General features: G+C 40.7%; 1 protein-coding gene across 1 annotated transcript in view; it reads left to right on the top strand.

Moving 5' to 3' along the window:
- The first annotated feature begins 2,677 nt into the window (after positions 1-2,677).
- Positions 2,678-26,036, top strand: part of ADARB2 (adenosine deaminase RNA specific B2 (inactive)) — a 379,575-nt gene continuing 356,216 nt past the window's right edge. The window contains exons 1-3 of the mRNA XM_030199275.1: positions 2,678-2,693; positions 3,188-3,241; positions 3,601-3,687. Of these exons, the coding sequence (XP_030055135.1) occupies positions 2,678-2,693; positions 3,188-3,241; positions 3,601-3,687 (157 nt within the window). The remainder of the gene's footprint in view (positions 2,694-3,187; positions 3,242-3,600; positions 3,688-26,036) is intronic.

The following is a 26,036-nucleotide window of genomic DNA, read 5'->3' as shown; positions in this document are numbered from 1 at the left end:
CAGCGAGCAGCAACTAATACACACTGCTCATGTTGGCCCTACAGCATGTATCAGTCGCCACTTGCTGCAAGTGAAGACCTATTTACCAAGGTATGCGGGAGGGACAGTTGTTGGGAGTTTTCGGCTGGTGGGGCTTGGGAAGAATGCCTGCCAGCCACATCATAGGTGTACTGCTACTGGATGGGCATGAGCCCAAAGTGGGTGGGCCTGGGCCCACCTGGACCCACCCTTGGCTACGCCACTGCTACACACTCCCATAGGCAGGCATCTGCTGTATATTCAAACTAGCTGCTGCCTCTCTAGGTCGCATCCTGTGGCATTCTGCCATCAAATCAAGCTAGAGTACCTTGCCTTCCTTGGTGCCGCATGGCTTGCTTTGATTTGGTGTGCCCCCACTATGACAAATAAAGCCCTATTTGAAAGATATGAAAAACTTCATCCATGCTACCTAACATATGAATTCAGATTAGGGGTGTGTATGGCCATAAAGAATTTGGTTAGTATTCATTTAAAACAATTTTCTCCTGATTTTTGGGCAATTTTTGATCTTTTTTGTAGGCCATTGTTAGTACATAATTTTTTTTATGTGCATAATTAATTGTATAGGGTTAATACATTCAAAATGTGCAAGCGATTTTCAGGCACTTACACAGGCACTTTAAATTTTTGGGCACCTAAACAAACTGAATGCACGCTCACAAATGTTCACCCCTAATCCAGCCACATGCCTGGGTTGGTGTGCTTGCCTGAGGCACAGTCTGACTTAGAAGGTGGCCACAAGCTATGACAGGAGAATTAACTAGGGATCCCTCTTTCTAACCCTTCTCCTCCCTGATCTTTCAAGGAACTGTGGATTCATTTTCTGCTGCAGCTCAAGTTCAAGTGGGAATATCTGAGGACCTAGGGATGATGGAAAAGGATGGCAGAGAGTTGGAGGAGAGGCAAGCCCACTTAGGTCTTTTACTAAGGTGCACTCACATTTTTAGTGCATGCTAAAAATAGGCGCGCTAAATGTTAGAGACGCCCATATGAATACATTACGTCTCTAATGTTTAGCACGTGCCTATTTTTAGCGTGTGCTAAAAACATGAGCGCGCCTTAGTAAAAGACACCCTTAAAGTCTGCTGTAATGCTACAGTGAGCTCTCGAACATTGTGGACTCACTGTGTGGTACTTAATTACCAGTGATTGAAAAACAGAGGCAAATTTAGCCATATTTTTGTTCAATGTTCAACTCTGGCAATAAATTTTTTTTTTGCAAGGTTTGAGCATCACCATAACACCATTCTGACCACTCTGGAACAGGTTTGTAGATTTCTTAGGTGATTTGAAATTTGCAAGAAAAAGCTGCTTTAAACTGATCTTTAATCTATAGCATTGAGGCTCTTGCTCTGAATAGCACTTGATGTAAACGAGCCCTTGTTGTCTCTTTATCTTGGTTAAGTGTTTGACTTTATTGTGGACCATCAACAAATTTACCATTTTTATGGGTTGCATTTTGCAACCTCTGCTTGAACTATGGAATCAGTGGGTATCGGACTGGAGAAATAAATCTCAACAGGCAGGACGCTACCTTGCACTAAATATTTTATCCATCATGGTAATATTTAGCTATCGTGTTAGTTGAATATGTGCTTCAAAACATCTTAAAACTACTAGATTATGTTTTTACTGCTCTATACAAAAGAATCCATCACTAGTTCCATGTACAATAGCGATGAAATGCTTGACATGAAGTTAGCCTGAGAATAATATTACAGGTCTGAACTCTAGAGGAGTGAGTTCATGACTGGAGTAATAGACCTTTGATACCTGTAGGCCAGAGGTGCACAAGTTCAGGCCTCAGGAGTCTCAAGCAGGTCAGATTTTCAGAATATCCCCAACAAATATGCATATATACACTAATGTAAGGCTAAATTAAACAATCAACCACCTACTGTTTACTAATAAACACTACACTGTTGATTTTGTACATATCAATGCTGATTTAAACATTTTGAAATTAAAAAGAAAGTGTACAAAATCAAAAGTTCAGTGTTTATTAAAAAATATGCATGAGATAGATTTGAATTAAATGGAGACAGTGCACATGCCTGTAAGTTTTATTGAGTTGCCCTTCTGTTTGAACAGTACTACTGGCTTACAATAAAATACTGAGGGCCCCTTTTACAAAGGGGCGGCACCCACCCCCAGCACACAGTCATATCAGGTGCTATAAAAATATATTTATTATTGTAGCGTCGGTGTGTACCCGGCAGTAATCAAGCAGTGCTGCCTGGTTACTGCCGGGTTAGCGTGGGAGCCCTTACTGCCCTTCAACGGGTAGCGGTTATGGTTCCCCCCAAAATGACTGCAGAGGCAAAAACTCATAGTAACAACTTTTTCAGGTTTCTCAGAAGTCGAAACCCTGTGAGGAAGTCTGTGGAACCATTAGATCATGAAGTAGCAAAAGGGGCATTCAGGGAGATTAAGGCCATAACAGGGAGACTGAATGGATTCTTTCCTTTGGTCTTTACAGAAGAAGATCTACCTGTACCAGAAATGATTTTCAAGGGCGATGATATGGAAGAACAGAAAGATATCTCAGTGAACTTGAAAGACGTACTGAGACAAATCAGCAAATTAAACAGTAGCATGCACCCTAGGGTATTGAAAGAATTCATATGAAATTGTTGACATGCTGTTTGTGATCTGTAACCTGCCATTAAAATCATCTGTAGATTGGAGGCCTTTTTAAAATTTTTGACGAAAATGGTCGTGCAGCAAAATGAAAATTGCCGCGCATCCAATTTGGATCTGAGACCTTACTGCCAGTCATTGACCTAGTGGTAAAGACTCACGCGGTAACCGGGAAGTAATGACCTATGCACGCCCGAAAATAAAAAATATTTTTCAGACGCAAGTATCGGACATGTGCCAAAAATGAAATTATCGCAAGAGCCACATGGTAGTCGAGTGGTAACTCCATTTTGGCACGCATTGGGCACATGTAGACGCTTACGCGGCTTAGTAAAAGGACCCCATAGCCTTGGATAATTCCCCTAATTTGGGATCCTTAGCTTGTCAGTATGTCTTTCCTTCCCACTGCCATTGTTCTGGAGTTTATTACCATTTCAATTTCGGTTGCTTCATTTTCTTCCTTAGAGTTGTCTACACTTTTTGAGTTTTTAGATTCCTTGGGATATAGTTGCTTTGAAAGATGTTGTAAGGAAAAACAGCACGTTGTTTCCTTATTACTGTGGTATTGGAATTTGTCAACTAGCTTACTACATTTGTGCTATAATCAGTATTCTTTGTGGCTGTATTTGTTAAAAAAAAAGTTTGTCATAAAAAATGTTTAGGTCAGTTGTCAACAAATAGTGATTGCCTCCCACTAAATGAAAATGAAAACAAGTCAATAATGAGAACAAAAATAGCTGTATAAGATTTTTTAGCATGGGAAAATGAGCAGACTTAAATGGCTGAGAGAACGACAGAAGAAAAAAGACTCATGAAACACGCATTTCTTAGAAATATAGAATATAAAAATGTGACTGCAGCAGACTTCTGTGAGATGCTCATTACAGAACTATGTTTCTTTTTTTTTTTTTATTATTCCAGAGAAAGAAAGCAGATTGTCAGCCTTTATTTCACCCTTCAAGAACTTAAGTCCTGGTGCAACACATGTGGAAGATGAAGACAATCTTAGTAAGCAGTTTTCTCTTCTTTTACTGATAAACAATTTATCAAATAAAATTGTTGGCTGTCTAATTGAACACAAAAAGCTCCTTACTTCAACATTGCCAAGGACACGTCCAAAATGCAGGGGTATAGAAACAAAATCTTCCTTTTTGTATATTTGGTCAGTATGCTGTGGAACTGAACATATATATTTTATATTTATTTGTTACATTTGTACCCCACATTTTCCCACCTATTTGCAGGCTCAATGTGGCTTACATAGTACCGTGAGGTGTTAGTCGCCTTCGATGATGAAACAAATACAAAGTGATGTTATTATCCAAGAGGTTCATGTGTTACAGACACATTAGGAGAATCGTAGAGAAGAAGAGTTAAACAGTGTTCATTACGGGCTTTGGTTTCATTGTGTTGCTGGGTTCAGGCACTAACGTTGGGTCAGTAGGGTATGCCTTTTCGAACAGGATGGTCTTTAGTGATTTCAGGAAGCTAAGGTGGTTGTAGGTTGTTTTTATGGCTTTCGGTAGTACATTCCACAGTTGCATGCTCATATAGGAGAAGCTGGATCCGTAAATTGATTTGTACTTGAGTCCCTTGCAGCTAGGGTAGTGAAGATTTAAGTATGTTTGTGATGGTCCGATTGTTTTTCTGGTTGGCAGGTTTGTGAGGTCGGTCATATATTCAGGGGCTTCACCATGAATAATTTTGTGGACCAGGGTGCAGATTTTGAAAGTTATGCGTTCTTTAATTGGGAGCCACTGCAGTTTTTCTCGGAGGAGTTTGGCACTTTTGAATTACGATTTTCCAAATATAAGCCTGGCTGCTGTGTTTTGAGCGGACTGTAGTTTCTTTATGAGTTGCTCTTTGCATCCCGCATAAATTCCATTGCAATAGTCTGCATGGCTTAGTACCATTGATTGTATTAGGTTATGGAATTTTGCCCTCGAGAAGAATGGTTTCACGCGTTTGAGTTTCCACATTGAGTGGAACATTTTCTTGATTATGGAGTTAACTTGGCTCTCGAGTGTAAGGTTCCGGTCGATTATGACTCCAAGGATTTTCAAACTATCTGAAATAGGGAGGGTGTGGTCTGGGGTGACTAAGTTTGTAGGTATGTTCGTATTATATTGGGATGAGAGGATGAGGGAGTGCGTTTTTTCTGTATTGAGTTTTGATTTGAATGCATTTGCCCATGAGTTCATGGTGTCCAAGCCGAGGTTGATTTCATTGGTGATTTCTGTCAGATCATGTTTGAAGGGGATGTATATTGTAACGTTGTCTGCATAGATGAATGGGTTGAGGCGCTGGGTGGATAAAGACTTGGCTATTGGGGTCATCATCAGGTTGAAAAGGATCGTGATAGTGGAGTGGAGGCTGGCCTAGTGGTTAGAACATCCGGAGGTTTCCGGTTCAAATCCCACTGCTGCTCCTTGTGATCTTGGGCAAGTCACCTAATCCTCTATTGGCTCAGGTATAAACTTAGGGCCCCTTTTACTAAGTTGTGAAGGCGCCTACGCGCGCCAAATTGGAGTTACCGCCCGGTTACTGCGTGGCCCTTGCAATAATTTCAATTTTGGTGTGCGTCTGCTACGTGGGTGTGAAAAATATTTTTTATTTTCTGGCGTGCGTAACGGACATGTACCGTGACATTTGACATGCGTAGGTCATTACCGCCCAGATTCTTTACTGCTAGGTCTATGGCTGGCGGTAAGGTCTCAGACCCAAAATGGACGCGCAGCAATTTTGATTTTGCTGCACGTCCATTTTCAGCAAAAAAAAAAAAAGAGATGCCTTTTTTACAGGCGTACTAAAAAATGGATCGGTGCATACCCAAAACCCGCGCCTGCACTACCTCAAGCCATTTTTCAGCGTGCCTTTGTGAAAGGACCCCTTAGATTGTGAGCCTTCAAGGGACAGGGAAACTACCGAAAAATGTGTGAGCAAAATCCAAATAAGTAAATAATAGAATAAATAAATACATAAATATTCTCCTCTGTATGTCTAGATGCTTCTAAAATGACTTCCTTAGTGTGGGCATGGTAAAAACATGTCTCCTATAGTGTGGTCATGTTCTTCTTGTGCATGGAATCTGGAAATGTGAACATATTACTTTTCAAGGGACAGAGCATCAATGTGCTAAACTGGATCTGCTTTATTCTCTTTTCTCTTGATGCCATCTTCTAGTTTCCAAAGGGTGTTTAAGTCTGGCACTTGGGGGTTGCATGTCAGTGCATACAAAAGTAAGGAATAACCCAGTTCAAGTGAAGTGGTTAAAAGACAGCAGAGATTACCATGAAAGCAAAAAACTGTCATGACTTCTGTTTAGATTGATCAGTCACTTTCATCAGTAAGGATTTTCAGAGTGATGGTGAGAGCACATCCTTGCAGAGAGAAGGCTGAAGCAAAGGGAAGATCCAGGGAGGAGCCTGGTCATCAGATTGCAGGTCAGCTCCAAACTTCTACCAGGATAATTTTCAAAGCCATTTAAGCACATAAACTATTTTTTGTGTGTTTAAATGGTTTATTTTAAAACTGCTTATGTGGAAGTATGCACATAATGCTATTTTGCTCATACTTTTACATATGGCAAGCGGAAACATTCCTGGGGTAGAACTAGGGATGAGAGTCACCTTCAACACATACTTTTGGTTTTTCAAAAATATGCATGTGAATTTTTCTTGAGAATTTTGTGCATATTAAATGGCAGGTGTAAATGTCTTTGACTGTTTTCAGTGGAAGAATTTCAAAGGGAAAGTAACTATGTGCCTTCCCTGTGAAAACTTTTAACAACTGCTTGAGTGCTGTCTCTTCTTGGCTCCCCCCCCCCCCCCCCCCCCCCAGGCTCTCTTCTTGGCTATGGCTTCGATTCTTCCTGAACTTCACCTAATGCAAGGCTATTCATTTTCCCAATCCACAAGTTACCAGCCCTCCACCTTTACATATTGGTGGTGTGGTTGTACCCTATCATGAAATAATCTTGTCAGTACTTCCTTGTCAGATCCTTCCTTCCCCTTAATTTGATTTGTATCTTTCTGCTACCTCTTGTAATTGCTAGAATTGTTTATTGTAATTCCATTTATAATGGTCCCCCCCCCTTGTTAAGAAAATCAAATTGATCCACTATGGCAGTTAAACTCCTTCATAATGCAAGTAAGTTCAACTGCATTACACCTCTTGAGCTGACCATTGGCATCACCTAGTTCTGCACTTCAATTTAAACTCTTGTTGCAAGTCTTTAAGAGCCTACTACCCAGTACTCTTTTTATTCTTTATGTCCCCTTACAGTCATTACTTTCCTCTCTGGCATCATCGTTCACTGTGCCACCACCTTCTCAAGTATAGCTAGACACTACTTGTTAAACCACCTTTAGGTACCTGGGCCCTCAACTTTGGTATTCTCTTCTGGACTACATCCACACTGAACCCTCATTCAAAAATTTGGCTGACAGTCTTTTTAACTCTTTCTTCCTCCTCTCCTTTAGTCTCTCTCTTTTCTTCCTTGCTATTTTTATTTAATGTTTAAATAGTCTTTATTAATACAATATCAGAAGAGCAACAACATAATCAAACCATTAACAAGATTATCAAAGGACAATTGCAACCCAATAGCCTTTTTAAAAAAAATATTTATATTTATTGAATTTAACAAAATATTACAAGTATCAACTTGATAAGAAACACACCATAAGTTAATACAATTCAATAATAATGCAAAAAGTGAAAGAAAAGGATATGTAATTCCTTTTTTTTATTTTTAGGTTTTTCATGTTTACCCTTGTTTCAGGAATTTTTTCCTTTGGATCTCCTCTCTTTATTGTGGACTGCAGTGCCAAGGCACTAATAATTTCCTTTTCTTTCCCTTTTTGCATTATTATTGAGTTGTACTACCATATGGTGCTTTTTTTTAGCAACCCAATAGCTTTTTAATCAAATCCCTCCATCTTCCCATCTAGCCCCCCTCCCATAGAGTCAACCCCCCTTTCTATACCTCCCCCTGATGTGAAATAGGCACTCCCACCAGGGTCCATATCTGAAAACTATGACTGCTTGAGAATTCTGCTATGCCCAGTAGTTTGAAACGTATCCTAAAAACGCTCCCAGGTCCGTTGAAATCATTCGCCTCTCACTGAGGTGATGTCCATAATGGCAAAGTGTTCCATCTTTAGAAGATCTATCATGTGAATGCGCCACATCCCGAGCGTTGGAGCTGAGGATTCATACCAGCACAGCACAATAACTTTTTTTTCCAATTAAGATGTCTCATTTGAGAAAATATTAAAGGCCTGTTGAAGAGGGAAGGGAATAATGGAACATGTCAAAAAGCACCAATGGTGACAAAGTTAATCCTCCAGGCCCACTGCAAAGGTATGAAGGCCAGCAACTGATGCCAGAACTGAAGAATCTGTGGACAGGTTCAAAACATGTGGCTTAATGTTGCTATTATATATTTAAATCCTTTCTACTTCTTAATTGTGCATTGATTGTGAACTACCTAATGGCACTCTATGTATTTAGGTGGCATATAAATTGCTTGTAAATAAACAAATAAATGCAATGGATGTAAATTGTAAAGGAGAAGGTACAAATATCACCTTGATGAGGACAAGCTATATTGTAGGAAACACATGACAAAGTACTGCCAAGCCTTATCAGCAGCCAAAAAAAAATCAATATCTCTCTCTCAGTGCATTGAATAGGCTGTCAATTCAACAGCCTGCTGCAACCACCACACAGAACCAGCCCGCACAGTCAAAACTGAACAGCAATGATTTTGCTGTATACTTTACTAACAAAATTAAAAGTTTCCACAAGGACTTACAGGTAGGCTTATCCAGTCTCCTGTCAGTTAACTGGGGTTACACAGACTAACCCACAGACATATGGAACTATTTTAACTCAATAACAGAGGACCTTGACAAAATGCTAAGAGGCCTTCAACTATCTGCTCCCTCAACTCCTGCTCATCTAAGATAGTGCAGAAGGCAAGCAGGGATCATAACATTGTAAACGTATCTCTTTCTAATGAGCAACTACCAACAGTATTAAAAAAGGCAATCGTGCATCCTCTGCTAAAGAAAACAACTTTGGCCATGACAATCTCAGAAGTTACCAGCTAGTCTCTAACATCCCATTTCTAAGAAAACTTATAGAACAAATAATCTGTTTTCAGCTCAGCAATTAGCTAGAAGGGAGAAACTGGCTAGATCCATGTCAATCTATTTATTTTTTTTAATTGAAACATTCTTAAATGTCACAATCCACAAGCAAAATAAGAAAACAGAAGAAATGTCCATACTTTCAACAATGAAATTCACATTATTACCTACGAACCCATGCTATGAGAAGTCATCAGGAGCATTAAATAAAAGGAAAAAAAAAAACCCAAAGAATATACAAGCCTATCAATATACCCCTAAACCACTTGTGGAAATATTAAGCATTAGAAATCTCAATTTTATTTGCAAGGAAGCTCTTCAAATGCATTGGGTCTAAGAAAACACAGGAGATGTTATCCCACGTAACCACAGAAGGGGTGATCCACCTAAGTGGATGAACACTTACTCCCACGAAAAACAAACTGTCAAAAGGAAGTGGGAAATGGACCAATGACTCCAGAGAAATGGGATACCAGTATAAAATGAAGTACTTTATTCACAGACTCAACACAGCCGTGTTTCGGTGCCTTAGCACCTTCTTCATCTGTACTACACTGAGACATTTCAGTATCTGCAGTATACGACAAAGGTCTTATTTAAGACCATTTGACATTGAGATCCCTTTCGAGTATCAAGGATCTCTTAAGACTCCTGAAGAAGGTGCTAAGGTGCCGAAACACGGCTTTGTTGAGTCTATGAATAAAGTACTTCATTTTATACTGGTATCCCGTTTCTCTGGAGTCATTAGTCCATTTCCCACTTCCCTTTGACATCCCACGTAACCAGCCATTTGCAGAGAAATTGCCTCCAACTGCCAAAACTTGGCTTAAGCAGGAGAAAGGCCTTGCGTCTCATCTGAGTATGCCTGGATACATCAGGGAACATTAATATAGTTTGACCACAAAAAGGTGTACTCTTTTTCTGGAAATAAGTTTTCAAAGTCAACATCTTTTTCTCTACAGAAGACAAAGAAACTAACAAAGTTGCTCTTTTAGATATAAAATCTAACTAGGTCTCTAAGAACCTAGTTAGAGCAAGACTATCTGGGAAATTTAAACCATCCTTCTCCCCTTCTTGATTAGATACCTTAGAAACTTTAGGAAGATAATAGGAATTTATAATTACACCATCATCCAAGGTAAGCGTTAGAATTTCCTCTAAATACATCCTTAAAAGTTCTCTGGGGGACAGCAGCTGCAAATTTTCTGCCCTTGAAACATTCTCCAGTGCCTCCATCTGGAGATGACTCAACAGGTTATCCTTAGCAGAAGCCACAATTGCAGATTGACATATATTAACCTGTACTTCAACCTTTACAAGATTTTTCTCAATAGAAGAAATCCTAGTATCCTGTTCAGAGAATTTTGCAGGTTCTTCCTCAGTAAACTTGCTATATAACTTCAAATTATCTTGCAGGTTTTTTATCCATCTCAGTTACTGCTAAGAAAATATCCTTAAGAGAAATATCCTGCAATAACAGAGGAGGCTCAGTTAAAGGTTGTAGAGAAAAAGGAACTGAAATCAGTACCTTCACATTCAAAGTTCCAACTCCTTGCAAAAGCCTTGAATTCGGAGAGCCTCTCCCATCAGATGACACCTAGGGGGTTGTCACGCTTTCCTGCTCTGGAGCATGAACTAGCTCTCTGGCTGAAACAGGCTATGGGGGTGGCGTTCAACTCCCCAATGAGAGGGAAGCATGAGAGGGAGAAAGAGGTACAGATTGCGAGGCCGTTGACGGCATCAGTAATGCTATCAGGTGTTTATCTATAGGACCTTTCACAACAGTTGGGGCCATGACTCTTTTTGTTCCTCCTTTCCTCTTCCCCATTGGAGCAGAGCAGAGTTCCACACTCCACGATCCTCAGGCTCCAAAGGGGCAGGATGTGCCCCTTAGGACATGCCCTTTTGGGCAAGCGCTCATGGCCACTTGCCCGTGGCCTCGTTCCGTGGTATGGATGCTGAAATATATGATCCGTGTCAATCCAGATTCAGACCTGATAATGGAACAGAGATGGTACTTGTATTCCTACTAGATCTTCACAGAAACTAAGACTGGGGATTTTCCTTAGTGTTAGTACTGCTGCAAGTCTCAGCAGCTTCTGACACTGTAGTGCTCAGTAGCCAGGATAACCACAGAAATTACATCAATGATCCTGAACATCATGCCAATACCATGAAGCCCATTTGTATATATTGTGAAGTATGAAGAGGAATTTGAAGAATCTCTATGATGTATAATTGTTAGTGTAACCCAGGCCTCACACTCTGATCAATGTCCAGGGCACCGAGTAGTGCTCAGGGTCAGGCACCGTCAACCCAGGCCACAAAACAAAACACTGACTTTTCCTTTCTTACTCCATGTACTTAGCTGGGCATAGGCCAGGGCCGGATAAAATCCGGTAGGCTGTAGGGTTTGAGCCAGTCTTTTTTTTTGCTCTGCTTTATTTTTATAGTTCTAGGTGTTAATCACTTTCTCTCTCACGCAATGAAAGACTCCAGTCCAAAGTTTTTAAGAAACACAACAGGAACTTACTGGAAATACTGCAAAAGGGCGTTCAAATCCTTCCAAAATAACACAGTTAATTTGTAATCCAACATGATATTTATGTACAAACAAGCCACAAGCCAACTTAGGGATATTATGTAAATCTTCTTATCCAGTTTATAAATCTTATAGTATGTACATATTTACAACTCCCCCTGTCCATTATCCATCCTTTCTAGGTGGAACAACCTAAGGCTATGCCTGCAGATCTGGTGCAACAAGCGACCTTGTTATGGCTCAGACCTCCCTCTCTGTGCACTCTCCTCCAAAGGAGTTCCTTTCTGGGCTACCACCTTTGAGCTCCAACAGGCCGTTCTCTGTTCCTACTCCCAGGCTGGGATCCCTTACTTCCCACCTGGAGCACCTCTACTTCACAGTTGCTGCTTTAACTGGCAGAAACCTCTCCTTGGTTCAGCCTTAGGGGTCCTTTTACAAAGGCATGCTGAAAAATGGCTTGTGGTAGTGTAGGCGCGGGTTTTGGGCGCGCGCTATCCATTTTTTTTAGCGAGCCTATAAAAAGGCCTTTTTAAAACGTTTTGCCAAAAATGGACGTGCAGCAAAATGAAAATTGCTACGCGTCCATTTTGGATCTGAGACCTTACCACCAGCCATTGATCTAGCAGTAAAGACTCACGCAGTAACCGGGTGGTAATGACCTACGCGCGCCAAATGCTACTTGGCACGCGTCCATTAAGCGCGCCCAAAAATAAAAAATATTTGTCAGCTGTGCGTATCGGACGTGTGCCAAAAATGAAATTACCGCAAGAGCCACGTGGTAGTTGGGTGATAACTGCATTATAGCGCGCATTGGGTGCGCATAGACATGCGGCTTAGTAAAAGGACCCCTTAGTTTCTTTGTTGGAATGTAATTGTATTTTACATGCATTGCCTGTCACCTATTATTTCTCTGTGATTACTCTGTGACCTCTGATGTGAATTACTTAGAGAGGTCACACAGCTATGCAACTTCCTGTGGGGGTTAGATGCAGCACATGCAGCACATGGAGCACATGGAGCTCATGATCTCTCCTAACCTGAGAGGATCTATGGTGGTGTGAGCATCCATTACCATCTAAGCACATGGAAGGAGCTGATAATACAAATGTATAGTAATATGTATATATAAGCCTGTCTGATTATAATCTAACTACAAACTGTGAGTAAACAGATGTTTTGTTACTTCAACTTTAAAGTGACTCAGCAGTGAATTATTCAGGGGTGAATGAGAGAGAGATGAAGAAAGAAATTAACATTTCTAAAGCTGAAGCTGTGTGTACTAAAATCTGCTAATTATTTACTACAAATAATCCAACAAAAGGGTTATGGGCCCAGGGCCAGGAATTGAAAAAGAAGAGAAATATTACCAGGCAGAAAAAAAGGCCACATTTTTCTCTTAAGTTTTAAAGGAAAGATTCAGTCTGTCTCTCTCTCCCCCCACACAGCAGACAGAAGGCTAAGAAAATGGCTGAGGGAAGAAATTCACTATTTTTCTATTCTCTCAAGGTGCCTAAATTAACTGAGTTTAATTATCAGCAGTGGGAACTAAGATTCATATGTCTCCTTCGAGCAAAAAGATTAAATATATGCTTAGACCAAGACAGAACAGATGAAAATATGGCTGAATGGGACAATGCAAACTATTATGTGAAGTGCATGCTTTTGGAAGCTCTCTCAGAGAAACAAGCCATATTAGTGGAGGGAAAAGATACACCAAAGGACATTTTATATAAACTGAGAACTATGTATGCAACTACATATGCAAAGCAGCAACCAATTTGGTTGGCAGAGTTGAATGAAACCAAATTAAGGGATAAAAGTAAATGTAATGATCACATTATGCATCTTATGTCTTCATTTCAAAAGTTAGAACTTTCTGGAATTCCCATGTGTGATGCATTGAAAAGAGCATTTCTTTTTACCTCACTATCAAAGAAGTTTGATGTTTTTAGGTCTGTAAATGAGGCCATTGAAGGGCAATCTTTTGAACAGGCAACATCAAAACTAAGGCAGGAATGCATAATAAATGATTCTGAGGAGATGTGTTCTCAAAGCAAGTCAGAGAGAAATGAAACAAATTTCTTGGCAAAGAACAGAGGAAGGTGGAGCTATGGGAAAACTCCACCCAAGGGCAAGCTGATTTGCTACTCATGTGGAAAGGAGGGACATGTATCTAAATGGTGTAAGGAAACACAAAACACTCCCTCTAGCTCACCTAAGCCAATGGAACTAAAGAATTTTCAAACCAGGAAATGTATGAAGGACAAAGATAAACACAAGGGCTTTCTAATGGCAGAAAAATCTTTGACTATGGTAAATAATAATTCAAATGAAAGTACTTGGATTTTGGATTCAGGGAGCACATGCCATTTAACCAATTGTAAGGATTTCTTTCAGGAAATGTGTCCAGAGGAAGGTATTCTTAAAACTGCAAACGCAGGGACTGCTAAGATCCAAGCAAAAGGTATTGGATTCTTAAAATGCAAAGTGTCTAATGAAGTTAAAGAAATTCCTGTAAGTGATGTCTTGTATATTCCCCAAGCAGTTTGCAATATGCTTAGTGTATCTACATTAGATAAGAAGGGATTTGCGATTCATTTTGAAAACAGTAAGTGCACAATCTCTAAAAATGATGAAGTGTATGCTGAAGCTTTTATGCATAATGATGTTTATAAGCTGAGCATTTCAGGTGAAGCCTCACATATGGCGCAAGTAAGGAAGAATGATGGTAAATGTAGTCTGGAAATCTGGCACCGCCGCCTGGGACATCGTGATTCTAAGGTGATCCAGGATCTTCGCAGTGGGCAACTAGCCACAGGCATTCAGATAAGTGCAAATACTGGTAAAATGGAGAAATGCATAGACTGTGTTACTCAAAAAGGTGTGAGACCCTCATTTCCTGCATACACAGGAAATAGGAGTAATAAAGTGCTGGACTTAATACACAGTGACTTATGTGGACCGTTTAATATCCCATCATTGGGAAATAACAGATTTGTGCTAATATTCTTGGATGATTTCTCTAGATACTGTGTGGCCTATTTGCTGAAAGAAAAAAGTCAAGTCACAGACATGCTGAAGAAATACGTAGCCATGGTGAGCAATAAATTTGAAAGAAAACCAAAGGTTCTTCAGACCGACAATGGTGGTGAGTTCACTTCACAAAGCATGCGCACATTTCTAGAACAAGAAGGCATTCAACATATCACAACAGTAGCTTATACACCAGAGCAAAATTCTGTTGCAGAGAGAAAATTTAGGTCACTTGTGGAAATGACCAGATGTATGCTGTCAGATAGCAATCTCCCTAAAAGACTATGGGGGGAAGCCATTCTCACAGCAGTGTACCTACAAAACAGAATGCCAACTAATGGCGCTGAGCGCACACCACATGAGACATGGCATGGTAGGAAGCCAAACCTGTCACACATAAGAACATTTGGAAGTACAGCATATGCTCATGTACCAAAGCAAAGAAGGCATAAGCTGGATTCCACAACAGAAAGGGGCATTTTAGTTGGCTATGCTCCAGGACACAAAGGATATAGAATTTTGAATCTGAAAACTGGCATTGTTGGCATAAGACATGTTACATATTTTGATGAAAACAAAAGGGTTGATAAAGGCTGGATTATCCCAGATGAGCCTTATCATCCAGAATATGAAACTAGAACCATAATAGACATGCCAGTGTATATAAATGCCATACCAAGGCAGATGTCTGAAAGCAACTCATCTGTATCTAACGAGGAACAGACAGAGGAAGCAGACACAGAAAGGATCATTGAAGAAGACAGTACAGTTGGAGAAGGGGAATCAATTGGAGAAGGACTCTCAGATTTTGAGGATGCGGAAAGGTCGGACCAACCTGTTGTCAGACGCTCATCCAGGGAAAACAAAGGTGTTCCACCCCCAAGACTGTCTTACTTAACAAAGTCAGCAGAAGCTCAAGAGCCCTTAACATGGGATGAGATTGAGAAAATGCCAGCAGAAGAAGCTGCTGAATGGCATAAAGCTGCACAAGAAGAAATTGATGCATTGGATAAAAATAATACTTGGATTCTTACAAAATTACCTCCTGGCAAGAAAGCTATAGGATGCAAATGGGTATTCAAGTTAAAAAGGAATGCACAAGGAAAAGTGGAAAGGTATAAAGCCAGATTAGTCGCAAAGGGATATCTTCAAAAATATGGAGAAGATTTTGATGAAGTGTTTGCACCTGTAGTGAAACACACGACAATTAGAACACTTCTGAGCATTGCAGTCTCAAAAGGCATGCAAGTCAACCACATTGATGTGAAAACAGCGTTTCTTCATGGAGAAATAACTGAAGACTTGTACATGGAACAGCCAACAGGTTTCATAAATACAAAACAAAGACAGCTAGTGTGTAAATTAAACAAAGGTCTTTATGGATTAAAGCAAAGTGAAAAATGTTGGAATGAAAAATTGCATGAAATATTGACAAATTTAGGATTTAAGCAAGGTGAAGCAGATAAATGCTTGTACACTAGGTGCAGAAATGGACAATATGCATACATTTTAGCTTTTGTTGATGATCTGCTCATTGCAAGCAAAAGTGAGCAAGAGTACAAGGACATTGTAAAGTGTTTAAACCAGAATGTTGAGATAAAAGAACTTGGTAATGTGTCATACTATCTTGGTATAGAAATTGAGAAACAAAATGATGGTTCTTATCTTCTAAGCCAGAAGCAGAAAATAAATGAGCTTATTGAAAGTTTAGGTATGCAAGATGCCCAAGTTGTAAGCACTCCCATGATCACTGATTTTCTGAAGGATGAAACAGTAAGAGAACCTTTACCAGATAACATCCAATATAGATCAGCCATAGGTAAGCTTTTATATCTAGCTACCACATACAGGGCTGATATAGCAAATGCAGTAGGAATTTTGAGCAGAAGGGTCAGCTCACCTACCAAATCAGATTGGACTGCAGTTAAAAGGATGGTAAGGTATTTAAAGGGTACCATTGATTGTAAATTAAAGATTTCAGCCAATAGTAATCCAAAACTAATATGTTACTGTGATTCAGATTGGGCAGGGGATCATTCTGATTATAAATCCACAAGTGGATATGTGTTTATGTATGGAAATGTACAAATTTCATGGGCCAGTCATAAACAAAGTATTGTGAGTTTGTCTTCTACAGAAGCTGAATACGTGGCCGTATCGGAAGCGTGCAGAGAACTGATGTGGATTGAAAAACTTTTGCTGGATTTTGGAATAGCTGAAAAGAGACCAATCCAGTTAATGGAAGATAATCAGAGCTGCATCCGACTGTCACAGAATGACAAGGTTCAGTCACGCACCAAGCACATCGCAACGAAATACCACAACGTGCGAGAGTTGGCGAAAGAAGGGGTCATCAGTCTACACTATTGTCACACCAGTGAGATGACAGCTGACATCATGACCAAACCGTTACCCAGAGAACATTTTGTGAATCTGCGTAAAAAGCTTGGACTTTGTATGAATAAATAATTGCATGACAGTTATGCATGAGAAGGGGTTTGTTGGAATGTAATTGTATTTTACATGCATTGCCTGTCACCTATTATTTCTCTGTGATTACTCTGTGACCTCTGATGTGAATTACTTAGAGAGGTCACACAGCTATGCAACTTCCTGTGGGGGTTAGATGCAGCACATGCAGCACATGGAGCACATGGAGCTCATGATCTCTCCTAACCTGAGAGGATCTATGGTGGTGTGAGCATCCATTACCATCTAAGCACATGGAAGGAGCTGATAATACAAATGTATAGTAATATGTATATATAAGCCTGTCTGATTATAATCTAACTACAAACTGTGAGTAAACAGATGTTTTGTTACTTCAACTTTAAAGTGACTCAGCAGTGAATTATTCAGGGGTGAATGAGAGAGAGATGAAGAAAGAAATTAACATTTCTAAAGCTGAAGCTGTGTGTACTAAAATCTGCTAATTATTTACTACAAATAATCCAACATTCTTGAACCCATCCGAGACTTCCCCTCTCCACCAGGGTCCCGGCGGGGATAGAGGCAACCAAAGACCTTGTGTTTTTTCCCAACCACAACATTTATTAACTCTAAACTCCTCCCTTACTGTCATTCAACATCCAGGAACATTTCGCGCAGCACTTTTCCCAAAACATACCTCTTAGGGCTGGGCGTCACAATCTCTTCTCTCCATCCCACTCCCCTCCCCCCAGCAATTCTAGGGAGGGATCTCACCTCACTCAGGGGGTCTTTTACATAGGAATTTATGGGCATCACTAGCCCACTCCTCAAATCACTTCACTGGCTCCCTGTCCGCTTCCGCATACAGTTTAAACTTCTCTTACTGACCTTTAAATGCATCCACTCTGCAGCCCCCCATTACCTCTCCACTCTTATCTCTATCTACATTCCTCCCCGTGAACTCCGCTCACTGGACAAATCTCTCTTATCGTCCCCCTTCTCCTCCACTGCTAACTCCAGGCTTTGTTCCTTTTCTCTCGCGGCACCTTATGCCTGGAATAGACTTCCTGAACCTATACGTTTAGCTCCATTTCTACCTGTTTTCAAATCTATGCTGAAAACCTACCTTTTCACTGCTGCTTTTAGCTCCTAGCCACTACTCAATTGCCCTCCCCTTGTCCCTTCCTTCCTTCTCACCCATTACTCTTCATCACCTATTACTTCATTACCCATTACTTTTCATCCCCCGTATCTGTCTTGTCTGTCTGTATTATTTATATTGTAAGCTCTTTTGAGCAGGGATGTCTCTTTGTGTCAGATGTTCAGCGCTGCGTGCATCTGGTAGCGCTATACAAATGCTAATAATAATAATATCTAGCATTTAGCGCACTCTTATTATTAACGTACACTGAAAGCGCTAGTGCACTTTGTAAAAGGCCCCCTCAGTAATCCCCATATAATCGGAGATTATATTAGGTTTATGAAAATGTATTTCTGGTGTGAATATGTAAACAACACCAGACAAGTGGAGGTGGCCAAGAGGAAGGAGACCAACCATATATACAGAGGGGGCAATTCTATAACTAGGCACCCCTTGTTAGGTGCCCAATTCTATGTGGGGAGCCTCTATTCTGTAACGGCATCTTCGCACCCAGATTCCATTGTAGAATTCAGGCATAAACCCACAATGGCACATCTATCATTTACATCAGGTCAATGGCAAGTGCAATATGCAATGCATGTTTAATTTACAGTATTCTGAAAGTTGTGTACATTAAGTAGCAGCTCTGCCTATTCGCATGCCCCCTTGCAGTTTTATGCTATATAGCACTTCACGTGCCCTTATAAATAGCACATAAAACACGTACTCAAGTGACACTTTTCTATCCAGTTTTGCATGCATGATGCATGTAACTGCACATGCTCATAGTATTGCCTTTCATATGTGTAAAACTTTTTTTTTAATATGTGTTCTGTTTGCTTAAAGTTACATGTGGTCAAATGTATTCATTGCCAAAGGCTTCTGGTACAGTTGTACAATAGTATGGCCTGTACATGTCGTTGAACAGTTAGCCTTGCCCTCTCAATAGCAGGTATATTAGTGAGTAAATACCAGTCTAAGGGGCCTTTTACTAAGATGCGAAGGCGCCTACATGCGTACAATGTGCATCAAATTAGAACTACCGACTACCACATGCCTCGGACAGTGATTCTAATTTCTATGTGTGTCCAAAATGCACAGCAGAAAATAATTTCTATTTTCTGCTGCGTGGCGCTAACTGGGTGGTAATTGACAGTGTATGCACGCTGACGATTACCACCCGGTTAACACGTGAGACATTACCGCTAAGTCAAAACACATCAGCTCTGATTTTTATTTTGCTGCACATCCATTTTTGGCCCAAAAAAGGGCCTTTTTTGCAGGCGTGCTGAAAAATGGACCTGCGCGCATCCAGTACACACATCTATACCAGCGCAGGCCATTTTTCAGTGCACCTTAGTAAAAAGGCCCCTACGGCAGGTTTTAAATAACATTCAGTTAGCAAGCACTTGAATGAGGCTTATGCAATGAACTTTAGTGTGTATATTAAGCATGCTATCCAGAAAGGCCCCTATTGTGCATGTTATAGGGGTTGAGGAAGATGTTAACAGAAGCACTCTCAAATTTGTGTGTCCTTCTTCACAAAGAAAAGGGTGTCTTTTGTAAATGAGGCTTTAGCATGTCCTTACTAAATAATATGGTATGCTCACCTTCCACATTGCTCCTCTCTCTCTCTCTCTTCACTCTACCACTCTTCACCTCAGCCTCTCTCCTTCCACCATGCAGCACTGCCTGTTTTTCTTTCCACTATCCAGCTTTGCTCCTCTGTCTCTTCCTCCCCCCCCCCAATAGCCAGCTTTGCTCCTCTGTTTCTTCTCTCTCCCTAATATCCAGCATTGTGCCTCTGCCTCTTCCCTCCCCCATCATCCTCTCTCTTTCCTCCCATTTCCTGCCTCCAGCACTATCGTCTCTCTCTCTTTTTTTCTTCCCCCTAGCCGCAAAAAGAAAAAGCTGAAACTTCCCTTCCATGCTGCCTTGCTGCCAAACCTGCTGCCTCTCCGATTCAGTGGCTATCGGTAAACAAACACTGTGCACGGGGCCAAAGAGCTCTGCATGGCAGCACTGACAGCTCTTCTGGTCCCACCCTCTATGATGCAACATCCTGTTCGGGCAGGAACCAGCAGAGCTGTCAGCGACGTGCAGAGCTCTATGGCCCCGCACACAGTCTGTTTATTGACGGCCACTGAATCGGGGAGTAGAGAGTCAGGCAGAAAAGGCAGTGGAGAGGGGAAGCTCCAGTTTATATTTTATGCTGCGACCAGATTGGGAAGTAGTGCTCCAAAAAAGGAGAGGAAGGTTGCATTTGGGCTCCCCAAGCTTCTTATACAGGGCACTGTTCACTTCTGTCTTGCTTCTGCAACAGAAGTAACCTTCTGAAAGAGTAGATCTTTACTCTCCCAGGCAGAATTCCAGGCAAGAAAAACTATGGCTACTAAATAAGTATTAGACATAATAAATGTTTATTCAAATTGTCAAAGAAGCCAATCAGTAATTATTGAAATATTAACAAACTCCCAATACAATATAATATGTAGCAAATAAAAACAGAGTTTTCCCTGAGAGCTGTCAATATGTCCACCTGCTAGTGTAGGCACATTGAGGCTCGCCATCCTCAGTTCTGCTTCCTCTTAAATACCTTTTTCTTCCTTATCTTAATTATAATTACCCTTCCTACCTAATGAATATGCATCTTGCCAGAATATTCTGTTTCCTGTTATGACGTATCATGTTCCATCAAATGCTATCATTTATTCCCTTATTATATTGGCAGTTAGGGCCTCTCATGCACATAAGCATAAGTTTTCATTTGCTATAGGTTGACCTATGGCCTTGGTATGCACAGTCATCATAGTAGCTCCCTCCACCCTCTGGTTCAGCTTACAGTTTTACCCACACCCACTTACTTCTCCTTCTGATTGTTTATCTGGATACAGCAGGTGTCCTTAGTCATAGGAGTCTCTGGCTCAGTTGCTGACCAGCAACTTATCACAAGTTAGCATAGGTCAAATGTCAAAGCACAAATTTCTACAGCCTTACAAAGGTAGTTACTAAAAAAATACTCTTGCAATTCTAGATCTGCTCCCAGCTCAAGAAAAGCAAAATAGCTTATCCTATATAATAAAAAGCACCTCCAACATTCTGAAGCTGACTCCGTGGCACTGTGGCAGTGTAGGGTTCGTAAGTCTGTAGTTCAGCGGTTCATTGGCTCTCACTGTCAACGAAGAACCAATCAGACAGAACGGAACTTGGAGGAGGGAAGTGGAGTGGATTGAATCTCTAACAAACAATCATATACAAGGAGATACGAACATCAGTGGAGGCAAGTGCACAGAACGGAAGGGAAGACAAACATTTAATCACTTTGTCACTCACTCACTCACTCACACACATCACACACACAAAGACATCACATATACACACTCAATCACTCTGTGTATCTCTCTCTTACACTGTTTGTAAAACACACTGTCACTCTCAGTCTCTCACATGGGCAACTGTATGTTGCATTCTCATGAGTAAGGAGCTCTTCTGATGTGATTGTTAAACTGATTGAAGGGCCTGAACAAGGAAAACTTTTACCACATTGTAACACAGTTTACACAAAAAATATTGTATATAAAGAAATCTTACACATGTAAACAACAATTATATTCAGAATACAACTGTGGAAACATTAATGGCAGGAACTCATTACATTGCTAGCGGCCGTTTCATTGCGTTAAGAAATGGGCCTTTTTTACTAGTATTAAAATAAAAACTAGAAATATGTATGGTTTGCACCTTTTCATGTCCTCTATGCTATACAGCCCCTATGCAAATACCCACCATTCAATCCAAACAAAAATATGGCTATGTGTGGTTTCTTCTCCACAACCATACATGCCAACCAATAAAAAGAAGTTAATACCCCGTCTCCTGATTCTCAGACAGAAAACCAAAGTGATCTGAAATAATTTCCACAATTTAGGAGAAACATTTTTAGCGTTCAATTTTTCTATTTTCAATAAATGATAAATCTTAGTTTTCAGTGGATTATAGAGAGAGGATCTGAGTTTCTCCAGTGGCACAATACACATTTTTTGGTTAACAGACAAGCTTTCTGGATTAATCTATATTCCCTTGACCCACCATATTATAAAACCTGGCTTGTTAAGCAGGCCTTTGCCTCCTTTGTGCACTGATACAGCTTCTCTCTTGTCTCCCTTACCTAGCTGTCTTGCTATACTTTATGGGGGATCATTGTTGTGCTATTCCACGACTCCCTCCTTTTGTACCTGTAAACTGTCTTGAAATCTACAGACAATTTGATGGTATAGCAAATGTACAAATAAGTAAATAAATGTTAACTACACCTCTGAAAGTGTAGATTATATTCTTGTCTTAAGTGACCGATATTAACCTGATTATGGGGCCCTTATACAAAGGCGCATTGATAATATGGCCTGAGGTAGCATAGATGCGTGTTTGGATGCGCGCAGGATCATTTTTCAGCGCACCTGTAAAAAATGTTTCTTTAAAAGTTTTGCTGAAAATGGAGGTGCGGCAAAATGAAAATTGCCGCGCGTCCATTGTGGGTCTGAGACCTTACTGCCAGCCATTGACCTAGTGATAAAGTCTCACGCGGTAATCGGGCGGTAATGACCTATGCAATATGCACATCCGAAAATAAAAATTATTTATCGGATGCGCGCCAAAAATGAAATTACCGCAAGAGCCATGCGGTAGCCGGGCGGTAACTCCATTTTGGTGTGCATTGGGCGCGCATAGACTCTTACGCGGCTTAGTAAAAGAGCCCTATATATTTACCTTGGGTGGTACATCCAGTGTTACCTACTGAGCAAATCTGAATTTTTTGCTTTATATTTCCTTGTGCATTGCCTTTACTGTTAAGGAACTTGACATGCAAAGGACATGCTTAAACCCTCTTGTACATGAGCATTAGTTAATGATATGGTGCATTAAGTGCAAGTTTACTGCAGAATTATAGAAAACATAATATATGCTACCAACATTAATTGTTACAGATTCTCAGAAAAGCAGTCATTATTACTATACATTCATTAAGCTTGTCATTAAGCTTGGAGGCTTAAAAAAGGTTTCATCATCACATTTAACACACTATTTTATGACAAATGCGCTGGAACAATTAGGGTTAACTCCTACCTGCAAGACAAGTTTTTAACCTCAGATACTAAACTATACTATACTATTGAAGTTTTCTATACTGCTATTATTCCAAAGGATTCAAAGCGGTTTTCAATTAATAAAAAGAAACTCCAAAAATCAGAAGAGAATAGTAACCTAACAAGATTACATTAACTAAAGTTTATACTGCCTTTTATTTGAAGGTCATCATTTTCAGTTGTGTCATAAATGATGAAAATGAATCCTTTTAACCTCTATGGTCAATATGATGGAAGTGGACAGAAAGTATTATGCACTAGATCAGAAAGTCAGATGAGACTATTTATTAGAATGAATGACAGCAGAAAATTAAAACCAGGCTTGATAATTCTATTTTGCACTGCAAGCATGCTGTTCACATCTCTAGTCTGTAAAGATTATTCAATGACTTTTTCAGGGGTATTTTCGAAAGAGAAGGGCGCCCATCTTCCGACACAAATCGGGAGATGGGCGTCCTTCTCTCAGGGTCGCTCAAATCGGCATAATTGAAAGCCGATTTTGGGCATCCTCAACTGCAGTCTGTCGCAGGGATGACCAAAGTTCACAGGGGCATGTCGGAGGTATAGCGAAGGCGGGACTGGGGCATGCTTAAGAGATGGGCGTCCTCGGCCGATAATGGAAAAAGAAGGGCGTCCCTGATGAGCATTTGGTCGACTTTACTTGGTCCATTTTATTTCACGACCAAACCTCAAAAAGGTGCCCAAACTGACCTGATGATCACTGGAGGGAATCGGGAATGACCTCCCCTTACTCCCCCAGTGGTCACCAACCCCCTCCCACCCTCAAAAAAAATGTTTTTGCCAATCATACCCAGCTCCATGACAGTAGTATGCAGGTCCCTGGAGCAGTTTTAGTGGGTGCAGTGCACTTCAGGCAGGCGGACCCAGGCCCACCCCCCCTACCTGTTACATTTGTGCTGGTAAATGTGAGCCCTTCAAAACCCACCCGAAACCCACTGTACCCACATGTAGGTGCCCCCCTTCACCCGTGAGGTCTATGGTAGTGGTGTACAGTTGTGGGGAGTGGGTTTTGGGGGGCTCAGCACCGAAGGTAAGGTAGCTATGCACCTGGGAGCAATTTGTGAAGTCCACTGCAGTGCCCCCTAGGGTGCCCGGTTGGTGTCCTGGCATGTGAGGGGGGATGTGAGGGGGGACCAGTGCACTATGAATGCTGGCTCCTCCCATGACCAAATGCCTTGGATTTGGTCATTTTTGAGATCGGTGTCCTCGGTTTCCATTATCGCCGAAAACCGGGGACGACCATCTCTAAAGTCGACCATCTCAACATTTAGGTCGGCCATCTCTAACATCAACCTAAATGTTGAGATTTGGGCGTCCCCGACCGTATTATCGAAACGAAAGATGGACGCCCATCTAGTTTCGATAACAGCGGTTTCCCCGCCCCTTCGCCGGGACGTCCTTAGAGATGGGTGCCATTAGAGATGGTCGTCCCCGTTCGATTATGCCCCTCTTTGTGTAAAAATACATCTTTATTCTGTTTTCCAGGGAAACTACAACATTTAGAATAGTTTTTAAATCACAGTGTTGAAATTTTTTTCTTTCCTGTTTCTATGAGATGTATTTGAGCAAATAGTAGGGGTGGCAGCCTGAAAATGCTTGCTTTGTTTAGTTTCCAATGTCCTTTACAGGAAGTTTTATTATGTTGAATTTATAAAATATTTTTTGTGTTGCAAGTACTATTCGGGTCAATATTCAACATGATTTAACTGGCCAGAAATGGCTCCTGGCTGGTTAAATCGCCTGCTCAGGGCTAACCGATCATTGTCAGGGGCACTTAACTGGTTAGACCATAAGAACATAAGTGTTGACATACTGGGACAGACCAAAGACCCATTACGCCAAGTATCCTTTTTCCAACAGTGATCAATCCAGGTTACAAGTACTTGACCAGATCCCAAAACAGTAAAATAGATTTTCTATTGCTTACCCTTGAAATAAGCAGTGGATTTTCCCAAGTCCATCTTAATAATGGCTTATGGACTTTTCTCTTAGGAAATTTTCCAAACCTTTTTTAAACCCTGCTAAGCTAACTTTTAATTACACATTGAGTGAAGAAATATTTTCTCCAATTTTGTTTTCAATTTACTACTTATAGCTTCATTGCATGCCCCCTAGTTCTAGTATTTTTGGAAAAAGTAATTAAGCTATTTACCTCTACCCATTCAACTTCACTCAGTATTTTATAGACCTCTATAATATCTCCCCTCAGCCATGCCTTCTCCAAGCTGAAGAGCCCTAGCCGCTTTAGCCTTTCCTCATAGGGAAGTTATCCCATCCCCTTTATCATTTTCATTGCCCTTTTCTGTACCTTCTCTAGTTCTAATATATCTTTTTTTTTTTAGATGCAGTGACCAGAACTGCACACAGTATTCGAGGTGCAGTCACATCATGGAGCAATACAAAGACATTATATGTTCTCATTTTTGTTTCCCATTCCTTTCCTAATAATTTCTAATATTCTATTTGCTTTCTTAGCCACTGCTGCACACTGAGCAGAGGATTTCATTTTATCATCAACAATGACACCTAGATCCTTTTCCTGGGCATTGATTCCTAATGTGGAACCTTGCATCATGTAGCTATAGTTTGGGTTCTTCTTTCCCACGTTTAATGTCACTTTGCACTTGTTGACATTAAACGTCATCTGCCATTTGGATGCCCAGTCTCCTAGTCTTGTAAGGTCCACTTGTAGTTTTTCACAATCTTCTTGCGATTTAACAACTTTGAATAACTTTGTGTCATCAGCAAATTTGATTACCTCACTAGTTACTCCCATCTCTGGATCATTTATAAACATGCTAAAAAGCAGCGGTCCTAGCACAGTCCCCTGGGGAACCCCACTATCTACCCTTCTCCATTAAGATTACTGACCATTTAACCCTACTCTCTGT

The sequence above is a fragment of the Microcaecilia unicolor genome, chromosome 1 (genome assembly GCF_901765095.1).
Source record: "Microcaecilia unicolor chromosome 1, aMicUni1.1, whole genome shotgun sequence".
NCBI classification, from domain to species: Eukaryota; Metazoa; Chordata; class Amphibia; order Gymnophiona; family Siphonopidae; genus Microcaecilia; species Microcaecilia unicolor.
This window is presented reverse-complemented; position numbering and strand designations above follow the sequence as displayed.